The sequence below is a fragment of the Staurois parvus genome, unplaced genomic scaffold (genome assembly GCF_062004578.1).
Source record: "Staurois parvus isolate SC_StPar_1 unplaced genomic scaffold, SC_StPar_1.0 ptg000746l, whole genome shotgun sequence".
Taxonomy (NCBI): domain Eukaryota; kingdom Metazoa; phylum Chordata; class Amphibia; order Anura; family Ranidae; genus Staurois; species Staurois parvus.
Window position 1 is genome coordinate 5,355,320 of NW_028318542.1, and position 11,631 is coordinate 5,366,950.

The window sequence follows — 11,631 nt, forward strand, 5'->3', positions numbered from 1 at the left end:
TATAGAGTTTCATTAAAGATATTAAATGATATACTGTACAGCATTAGTTATATACTTGTTCAGTACTAAAAAGTATAGTTGGCAAAATATTGTTTACTTAATTTTAGGGCCAGTATACACCAAACATTGCTTCTGATATCAGTTTGAGAGGCATTCTGAGGATTGTGGGATGCAGTTTTCAAGTTTTGTGGTCATCTGAATTGTGTCCCTGAATTTTGAATTGGATCTTATAAAACGTTATCCATTCAAACTGACAACTCGACCTGATCTCAGATGCCTGTGTACACTGATTTTTAATTAGGCAATTATGAAATATTATACATTTGCCAGTCATAACCAGTAGGTGATGAGCTCTGAAATTATTTTCTAAAGGCTGTCTAAAAGGTGGAGTGCTGAAAATTGACTTAAGTAGCAGGAGAGATCAGATTATAGAGACAGTTGAATGACTGACCATTACATGCAAGCTGCCCACATGCACTAAGACAGTGCTGGGCTTTGTTTTGTAAAAAAATAATTTTATACTTTAATATGCTTGTGCAACTTTCATTATTCTGCAAAGTATGCATATTTTTTGCCATTCTGAACCTGTTTTGCTTAATTGCTTCTAAGGCTATCAATTATCTCCTCTAAGTTTTACACCTGTTTGGTCTTGCTCTTCTGAGATCTTGGCCATACTACTCCTTGTGGGTGGTGGTAGGCGGGGACCTTCTGTGAGCATGCTTGCTTACGCTCTGGGAAAGCTGTCAGGCTGAGGTCAAACTAAGGTGACCCTCGGACTTAGAAGCAATCCGTCCACCTGTGCACAGTTTCAGTTGCAGGCTTTAAACTGGGCAGCACAGTGGCTAAATGGTTAGCACTTCTGCCTGGCAGTACTAGGGTCATTGGTTCAAATCCCAACCATGGCACCACCTGCCTAGAGTTTGCATGTTCTCCCTGTGCCTGCATGGGTTTCCTCCAACACTCCAAAGACATGCTGGTAGGTTAATTGGTTCCTGTCTAAATTGTCCCTAGTATGTGTATGAATGAATGTAAGTTAGGGACCTTAGATTGTAAACCCCTTGAGGGTTAGGGACTGATTGTTGGTTATGTGTTAGAGAAGACACTAGTAGCTTGTGATGAGGCAGAACTTGGTTTACTTGTGTGGCTTAAATTGCAAACATACAAATCATTTCAGCAAACTGTAAGAGCAGACATCTTGATTATAAAAAGAGAGAGAAGAAAGAGAACCAACAAGTTTTACAGATATGCACAACTGGTAACCTTAGTGTACAGTGCCATCTACTGGTCAAGTGATATTAAAACACAATACTGTATATAGTACATGCTGTTGCATCCCTAACACTGATGTGAATGTACAATATATATGTAAAGCACTGTGTAAATTGATGGCGCTATATAGGTACCTATAATAAGCAGTCAGAATCTTCCAGGATGGTTTTATGAGAGAGAGTTCAGAGTTTTGGAGACAATTTTTGCTGAGGAGAGAACTCTGCACTTACGTGGGAGGAGCCTCCCTCTCATAAAGTCATCCTGGAAGATTCCTGCAAATTAACAGGAGATGTGATCCCAAGCAGCCCTTAAAGGGACTGTTTTTTTCAACTGGGTCCGAAGATCAAGAGAAAGGAAGGAGGGCCCCCGGTGGTTCTAAAATTGGTGAATGACCAGGAGAGTGGAAGAACTCCAATTTGTTAATCATTATAAGCGCATTCAAATGTTCTTAAGGTGAGAGTTCTGTGAGCACTGAGGTGGCACAACCTGCATGTTTGCAGCACTCTAAGAGATGGTGATGGTTATATGAACACGTGAGAAATCCTATGGAATTGTGAAGGAAGTTGATTAAAAACTTTATCCACGTTCACCTCTCTAATATAAATTGCACAGACATGTTTTTATGGACACTGTGTTTTATCAACCTATATGATTTATGAATGTTTTTATGTAAATTTGATGTTCTTCACATATAATTGTTTGATGATTTGGTACTTATACTTTACATGAGTAGCGCAGCATTACGTTTAGTTGTTTATTTATGTTTATGTTGTGGGAACACAATTTTTGATGCTAGCAGCAGCTTTCTATATATCATTTAATATTTTGTCACATTGAGGTAGCACAGGAGTATCTCTCACTTTGTAAGCTGTGTGACTTAGCTACTAGTGATGCTCTAAAAGGAGCAAAGACAAGTAAGTATAAGACCTGGGGGGGGGAATAAAAGGAAGACTGTATTAAAAGTATAACTTCCTACCTTCGTAGTTCATGACGCGTTCAGCTGCAGGCATAGCGCCTCGGTTTAGAAAAGCATCACCATGATCAATTAGAACTTCCTTCAAGGCTGGATAGCCAGTGACAACGACAACTGGCCTGGAACCAATGTGAACTGTGTATACAGGACCATACTCTTTGGACAACTGTGGATGTAATAAAAAAGATTTTCATTGAAGTTCTTCCCAGAGAAACATCATTTTGGGCTTTATTGATAAGGAAGTGCTTGGAGTAATGGTGGTCAGTATTGAATTGTAACCTTTAAAGCTGAAGTTTATGTATAATGTTTTTAGCATAGTTACAAGCACCCATCTTGGACCAATGTAAATATGCATATCTCACACTTGACCAATCTCTGAGTGAGTTGCATGTAGGTAGGTGCAGTCTATTTCCTCCACTGTAGGTGACACTCAACCGAGTGGTGCCACAGCCTGGAGAGGAAGTCAAGGGGAAACATAGTTTCCCTATGGCTTCCTGGGTCATTTGATCAGCTTTCCAGTTGGCTATGCTGCAAGCCATGTGACCCTTGGTGGCCATTTTGGGTCAGCAGGGTGTGTTTAAGTCTCTGCCCCTGGGTTTATGCATGCATTTTGCGAGTGGCTAGTGTAGGGAGAGAGATCCCACTTGTTAGGGAAAGTCACTAGCGGTAGGGAAAGGTTCCAGACAAGGAGGGACAGGCTAGGGACTTGCTACCCCAGAAAGAAGCATCCCCACTTGAGACTGGATTGGCCAGGCCACACTTCACCTTCTGCAACTGACGCTGTCGGCATCTCTCCTAATCCATATCACTATCAGCACTGAAATGTGTGTTATTTCTCCAACCGGGCTCTGTGTGTTCACTGTCACCACACCACGCTGCACCTCCCCACAAGCAAACCACTGCAGTAATTATGGCTGCTTAAGTGATAGCAGCAACCTTCCAGACCTAATACTGAGTGCTGCCCTTCTGCCTAGTAACCACAGGGATTTGCTTGCTCAGCACTGCCACCATTTACAGAAAGCCTTGTATTTTTTAATAAATACAAAGCATTCTTTGATTGGATGAGGTGGAAATTGTGACATAAACACCCCACCTCTCCATTCTGTCCAATCAGAGGATATAAGTCTTTCTGTGAATGGTCGGAGTGTCAAGTGAGCAATCTTCCCCTTGGTTACCATTCAGAATGACACTTTGTCATGCATTCGGTAGACTGATGCAATCACTGTATTCATCATCTACTACAGTGATTTGCAGTTCCGCAGTGATCAGTCAGGTATGATCACTGCCCTCTGTTTGTTTTCTTTGTATCCAGTGTTTGGACTCCCCCAGTCCTTTGAGGGCAGCAAGGCATGCACCATCCAGGATCTTCAGAATGGATCCATAACCATATCGAGTTCACCCACAAGCGCAGGAATATTTGTGTTATTTTGGATGAGATATGGAGCTGGAGAAATGTAATTATAATATACAGAAATCATACCTGAATTTTCAACTTTAAAGTAGAACAGGATAGGCAAAAAAATCACCTCTTAGTACACTCCCCCTACACGAAACACTAAACAGTTAATTTAATTAATAATGTAATTTTGATGATCCTTACCATTTAGTAGGGAAGTCTAATTGAATTTTCATGACCTCATCTCTGTAATTCAAAAGATAATACTGTTCTGCCAAGGAGGAGGTGTAACATCAGGGATGACATCATATCCTCTCCTCTCTCTTTGCAGTAAAAGGAAACTACAGATCCCATCAACCACTGGGAATTGTAGTGAATGTGGGCGGGTACACTAGACCTGTATATGTTGAATGTGTCTGAGAGTATCAGTCCGCCCACCACGGTAAGTGGGGATAAAGTACATCACTGCTTCCTGGAGAAAGAACTACAGAAGGGATGTGCCAAGACCAGTGGCTGGAGAATAGGAATCATAGCAGTCACCAGTCTTACAAACAGGAAACCAAAGAGAATAATGGTTTGATTTGAAAATGAATAGGCTATTTCAGAGCAACTACCAGAACCAGAAGATGGAAGACATATTTCGTGAAGGTAGGAAATCAGCAACAAGGACACGTAAAGAAGTTTTTGCCCAGAGTTCTGCTTTAAGGTTTTTGCTTTTAAAGGTTTAAAACAGCACACGAACAATGGTTATTGATTGATTGCTAATTGCAATGTCCAGCTGCTGAAAAACAGATGATTTTGAGGTCAAGAGCAGGCCAGGTATAGTACATGGGTAGCAGCAGAACCAATGGGAACAATGCAGATGAATAGCCAGCAGTCAAGCAAAAATCATTAGCCAGTGGTACCTGACTGGTGGAGTGGAGATTTAGACTACAAATGACTCTTCTATTCATATCTATTCCATAAGGGAGAGGGGCTTAACAGAAGATAGCTGGTGTAACACAGACCCCAGATTGGACTGCCTGTATTATCCCACGTTGTGTTCCCTGGTAGGCACATGGCAGCCAGGCACACAGTAGTTCACAGTCACACAAGTCAGAAAGCAAGCTGTGCATGTATTTTTGCAGTTTATTTGCTGGTTTAACTTGGATGGGGTGACGGTGAGCCTTGAGACACTCCAAAATTGGCAGAAATACAATAGAGGGGACACTGGTAGGAAGTTAGGATCCACTCAGGGGGAGAAATGCAATTATTGTGATGTGTTTCGTGGGTATCCTCTCCCACTTCCTCAGGCTCTTCTGGGTATATTAGCTCAGCTTTACTTCAGTTTGGCTTTAACTCTTTTTTTTGATCAGAGGTCATTGAAACCTTTCCTTCCAGACTAAACTTGACATGAACTGCATGATTAATTCATCTGAAAGAACACTTTAACACTAGGCTGCTTTGTAAAGATTAGAAACTAGGTGGGTTTACATGCTGGATAGTTTGTCCTAAAAGTCTAAATAAGGACTTTCAAGGTGTCTTGTGAAAGCCATACCCAAATCCAAAGAACTGTCTTCCGAGCTAGATGCAGGGGCGGGCTGAAAACTCATGGGACCCCCGGGCAATAGGGGATCATGGGGCCCCTGTGTCCTTGCCCAAACTTAAAAAAGCCTATGAAAAAGGTACCAGGGGTGTCATGGATCCACGATCGCTGCCACCAACAGGCGACAATCGCACGACCGCGACTAACAGTAATACGTCACGCCCACGGTGTCAGACCCCAGACCTTCTCACCAAACTCGTGACCGAAGGACCGGCCGATCTAAAACCGCGGTGTGACACGCGTAACAAGGCCACACTCAGCTGTGCCCAGCACAGCGATTGCCCAGCTAATGGACTACAATCGGTGCCTGCAGCCTAAATGCGCTTGTTACTGGGTCGGGTTAATTACGCAACTAACCCTCTACTGCCACCACCACTTTTGTCGGAGACTTGGAAACTCCTGTTATCAAATATACACTATAATGATTGAAATATTGATCTATATAGCACGGCCCGCGGACCTGTTATACAGAGATATACCAAACAGTAGCGTCTCTTCAAAGGCAGGGATTCGTGAATTGCAAGTAAGCGCTTAGAAACAGTTTAACACTTTCAGAAAGAAAGATTTATTACTAAAAGGGTCAAAACAGGTGCGATAAAATATTTACAAAGAGATGTCACAAAAATATATATATAAAGACACAGCAAAGAGATAATTAGGAAGAAGATTATAGGGTTAAGTTACTTGCCCATATGCCTGGGTTTGCAGATCCAAGTTGTAGAACAGGGTGATTTCTTGATCTCCTTTTGTTACGGTGTTGCTGGGAGATCTCTGTGTGTGTGTATCAAGCTCTAACTCACTTGTCTCTTCTTAAAAGTCCCTCTCAAAGGGGAGGGGGGCTCTTACTACACGTTTTGGGAGTGGTCAGTGGGAAACTGACTTAAACTACAGCTTCATAATACATGACATGAAACATACATTTGACCTGAGGAATGTGCAATTACTCTGGTCAGTTTGATAATGTGTGGGCTTACACCGTTTTGGGTCAATGCTTCCCAGCCCTCTAAGAAATGCGGCCTTATCAGACGTAGGTGAGAAAGGTGACAGTTTCCCCAGACTGCTGGCCCCACCAGGAATGTTTCTCCTGGGCTGACCCCCACCATCTGTCAGGAGATAACATTGGTCTCTCAGGACTGGAAAGGGGGGATGTGAGGAATGATCCAGGAATACCTCAAATAACAGAAGGAACAAGAAAAAGAAGAACTCCGCTTCCAGCTCTGATGAGCTAGTTTGTTACAAGGGGCATCTCATGGGGCCCCCTACTGACCCCAGGCCCTCGGGCAGTGCCCAAGTTTCCAAATGGTCAGTCCGCCCCTGGCTAGATGTTTTTAAATTGTAGATCATTTTTATTCTCTGGATCTATTCAGTATTAACTGGCAACTAGTTAATAAGCATGTACATGGGTCCCCTTAGGAGGATACAGGGAGAATGCATACAGATGGACTTAAAAAAAAAAGCCAAACATTTTTGAAAAAAACCTAGATTTTCTTTGTTTCTGTTATACAGTTTTGCAAATAAATAAACTTTCTTAATAAATTTAGGACATAATGTATTCTGCTACATTTCTTTGGTAAAATAACTCAAATCAGTGCATTATTTAGTCTGTTGGAAAGTTATAGAGTCCACAAACTATGGTATATATATCTGAAAATCGATCAATCCCGATGTACTGATGGCTAATCTCATTTCTTGAGGCCCTAAAATGCCAGAAAAGTAGAAATATCCCCCCCAAATGACCTATTTTTGTACAGAGGACAGTCCAAGGTATTTAGTAAGCGGTATGGCATATTTTTTGAAGTTGTAATTTTTTTCACATTTTTTGGAAAATAAAGACATTTACAAGAATAGATTTCTTCACTTTTTTTGTTACACGCTAGTCACCAGTACAGTACTGCATCATCATATAACTGGTGTGGCAGTGAGCAGGGATACTGATTTTTTAATATATTTTCTTTCTTCTTTTCTGTTTTTTTAATGTCCTGTGACCAGACTAATACAGTGTTACCATAATAACATTGTACTACTCTGGAGAGCTGATCAGGATTTTTTCTTACACACCATGATTGCTTATAGCATTGAAATTCATTGCTATAAGCAAGCATTTTTACTGAATGAAATAGATTAATTCAGTGTGTATTGTTGTGATTAGTTGTGTTTGGCCACAGCTAATCACATAGTACAGATGAGCTGTGATTGACCCTGTACCATGTGATCACTGTGACTCAGGGGCAGACTGACAACTCATGGGGCCCCAAACTCAAAAAAGCCTATGAAAAAGGTACCAGGGGCATTTCATGGAGCCCCCTACTGACCCCGGGCCCTCGGGCAGTGCCCGAGTTTCCAAATGGTCAGTCCCCTGCTGTGACTACTCACAGCTAGCAACACAATTGTACATAATGAATGGCATGAATCAGAAGCCATTCATTGTTTACAATTGTCATGTGAATTACTGTGATTGGTCACAGCAAACACATGGTACCAACAGTGGGCTGGCACACTGAACAGTCATCTGCTGTGTCCGCTGGACACAGTGGGTGACAAATCGTGCCAGAGCGTGGTTCAGCAGGCTTACGCAAGGCGTGTTCTGGGGAGGACATCATATGACATTCTCCCAGAACAATAGGGCTCCCACTCATGTGTCATTTTACAATGGCCTGGGTGGGAAGCAGTTAAAATGATAAAAACAGTGCACTCATGTGATTGAAACTTCACAGAGCATATAAAATCATACCTGACTGACATATACAACATCCACCAGTATGCTTCTCTTTGCTCTCCAAAAGCCCCTGATGTCACCTTAAAGAGAACCTGTCACCTGCAATATGCTTTTCCGTATGTTGCTTATCAGCCCCCTTGTAATAGTAATAAAGAAAAAAAGTTTAAAAGTTAAAGTTTAATAAAATACATTACCTCCCCCCCCAAACATTTAAAAGACCCCATGCCAACACATATATGAGCAATTTTTAGTACCGTAGTTCTTTGCAGGCACATACAATTTTGAGGAGCAAGATATAAGGCATCTCTTTACTATAACACAACCTCATCTTCAATCACATTCAACTGGGGTTGTTTTGAAATTTTCTGAAAACATGTTAAAATCTGCATTGTTTGCTGGAAGTTACCTTAAACTCTTCAACAATTATATATTTTATGAAAGCAGAGATCCTGTAGAATAAAATGGTGGCAGATTCATTTTTTTATTTCGGACAATATTTGTGAAACTGTATCAAACTCATATTTTTAGGATTAAATACACAAAAACTAATTTTGATACACTCATACACAACATAATACCATTTTCCTAATAGGATGCAAATAAAAAGATGGTTCTGTGTTGAGTATTGAGAAACATGTCAGCCTCAGAAATAGGAATGGCAAAAAACTATGGTACCCAAAATTACCTATAGGAGATGCTTTAAAATCCTGTAGTCCCCATGCACACGGGGCGTTTTAATAATGCTGGTAGCGTTAGCTGTGTAAAGTTGCGTTAAAAATGTGAGTGTTTCAGCGGTTTATAGCAGTTTTACATTAGCGTTTAAATGCGTAACTCTGCGTTTTCCCACATTTTTCTGCATTAGCTTTTTTAGCGTTAAAATAAATAAATAAAACTTTGGCTAAGAAAACCTAAAGCATGGACACATAGGACACCATACTGGGGAGCAGGGGCGGACTGACCATTTGGAAACTCGGGCAGTCAGTAGGTGGCCCCATGAGATGCCCCTGGTACCTTTTTCATAGGCTCTTTTGAGTTTGGGCAAGGACACAGGGGTCCCATGATCCCCTATTGCCCTGGGGCCCCATGAGTTGTCAGTCCGCCCCTGCCGGGGAGTATATTGGTTGTAGAAAAAAACAACCAATAGCCAAAAAAAAGCAGCTGGAAAAACGTCCAGTGTGCATGAGGCCTTACAAGTTATCAGTCTAGAGATACCCATGAATTATGGTCCTAGAATTATTGCTCTCATTCTGACATTCACAGCAATACATTACATGTGTGGTGCAATTGATGTTGTCATACACGTGTCTCCTGTGTGTTTGTATGTGTGGGGCGATGGGGGTGCTGTTGCATTTTTTTACATTTTTGTTTGTTATTGTAATTTAAAATTTCTAACACTCAGCATGGGCTGGTGACAGGTGCTCTTTATGGACACCCACAATGTTTTCCCTTTCGAACACGGCAGCAAATAAAGAACAGATTATTCTTGATTAGCTGCTTCTCTGGGCTACGATATCTGAAGAAGGATAGCACTGCACCTGCAAGTGATATATTTATTTATTTCAGATACTTGTATAGCACCGTAAATTTACACAGCACTTTACATATATATTGTACTTTCACATCAGTCCCTAACCCTCAAGGGGTGTACAATCTAAGGTCCCTAACTCACATTCATATATACACATACTAGGGACAATTTAGACAGGAGCCAATTCACCTACCAGCATGTCTTTGGAGTGTGGGAGGAAACCGGAGTACCCAGAGGAAACCCACACAGTCACAGGGAGAACATGGAAACTCCAGGCAGGTGGTGCCGTGGCTGGGATTCGAACCAATGACCCTAGTACTGCCAGGTGGAAGTGCATATAGAACAATTTGATTCTGAGTTCATCCATTGCAGAGCAGATTGAGGAATGGATGTTTCTTGATCTCCTTCTGCACAACATGTTGGTGCATTTTATCACTGTGCTTGGTCTCCTGGAGGAACAGAAGAACCTGGGTAGCACTGCAGCAGGAACCGGAGGGAAGGGGACAGTAGTTTCTTGTTACTGTAAAAGTGATCAGGTAACTCTACAGCCACCCAGACCGCTCTTACATGACAGCACAGAGTAGGCTTAAAAAAAACAATACCAAGATGAAGACTACAGGAGCAGCAGTGAGCTCATTTTAATCCTTTAAATGCCAGGACTTTAATAAATGGACCTTGGCATGCAAGGAGTTAACATTTTACCAAAAATTGGTTATGATATTGTATGTACGTACACTAAAAATGGCAAGTATTTCACACTGAAAACATAGATTTGAATAACAATAGAGCAAATGTTGCAAGACATAAAAAAAATGACAGTTATGAGTAGTCTCTGCTTTCAGAAAAAAATATGTTTTAGGGTTTAAATGTTGTTTTCACGTACAAAACGTGCATTTTTAGTATGTGTGTGCAAAATGAAAAAATGTTTCTGGCAGTAAAAAGGTTAAAAAAGTGTCTGCGATGTCTACCTTTGGTAGTAATCCATCAGTAAAGCCGCAGATAATTGCCTAGTATAGGTAGTGGTAATGGGCCAGGGGGCATTTTACTTCTCCTCCATAAGACCTTGCCTGGGGTAACCTTTGACGTGACACTGACCTTTACCAGGTTTGGCAGTAATCCATCAGAGTAAAGCCGCAGATAATTGCCCATTATAGGTAGTAGGAATGGGCCAGGGGGCATTTTACTTCTCCTCCATAAGACCTTGCCTGGAGTAAGCTTTAACATGACACTCACCTTTATCAGGTTTGGCAGCAATCCATCAGAGTAAAGCCGCAGATAATTGCCCAGTATAGGTAGAGGGAATGGGCCAGAGGGCATTTTACTTCTCCTCCACAAGAACTTCCCGTAAAACAGAACAATAATAAAAGAGACAACGCCTACCAACACAGCCGTTACATTCTGAAAGTCTGACATGTCTGCAGCATTTACTGATCTGAGAATATTCTATGTTGAACTGGCTTTTCCTCCACTCTGTAGAAGGTTTTTCTCCCAAACAACTCCTCCCATGTTGAGGAATGTAATTTAAGATTCCACAACCTTTGACATTGGACAGAACAGTATGCTCATGGTATGGTAATAAATAACAGCTGAGCAAAAAGTATTCCATGCTATAGGATGCGTGATACAGGAATCTAAAACACTAGGAAAATACACTTTCATTATTTCATGAATTAAATAATAATAATAATAATAATAATAATAATTTGATAAATATATACAGTATATACTGTATCTAAACCCCTATTCAATCAGTGCAACACACCCGAAAATAATATGACAGTGCTCTAAATAGTTTTTGCTAAAACACTGTTAGGGACTTCACAACACCTGTACCAAAATGAATAACAATAAAGTGTAGTGCAACAGACTAATATCTCATAAAAATAAATATTAAACTATAATTAAAGTGCCATAAAAAAGTCTCTTAGAACACCACTGTGCAATGTGTATAAGATACATCTTCTCTCTTCTTCAGTGCCAACAGTGCCACCACCACTAGGTGAAAAACCTGCTCATCTTTATGACTTCATCAATAGGTCATTAGGTGCTCAACATCTGGATAGACTTGTGTCCACCCTCTGTGGTCTTCCTCCAGCTCCTCTCCCAGCACTGCCAAAGTATACACTCCTCCAGCTGCTGCTCTCATATAATATGAAAAGTGGAA

At 41.1% G+C, this 11,631-nt stretch overlaps 1 protein-coding gene across 2 annotated transcripts in view; it reads right to left on the reverse strand.

The window, feature by feature from the left end:
• Positions 1-10,922, reverse strand: part of LOC149445149 (cytochrome P450 2F2-like) — a 29,227-nt gene extending 18,305 nt beyond the window's left edge. Inside the window, exons 1-2 of one of the 2 annotated variants that reach the window (XM_089654206.1) lie at positions 10,701-10,920; positions 2,246-2,408 (exon numbers count right to left, since the gene is read on the reverse strand). In XM_089654206.1, coding sequence (XP_089510332.1) covers positions 2,246-2,408; positions 10,701-10,880 — 343 coding nt within the window. In that variant the 5' untranslated portion in view covers positions 10,881-10,920. Of the gene's footprint in view, positions 1-2,245; positions 2,409-10,700 lie in introns of both variants that reach the window. The other variant, XM_089654207.1, reaches the window with a different exon arrangement.
• Positions 10,923-11,631: the final 709 nt, after the last annotated feature.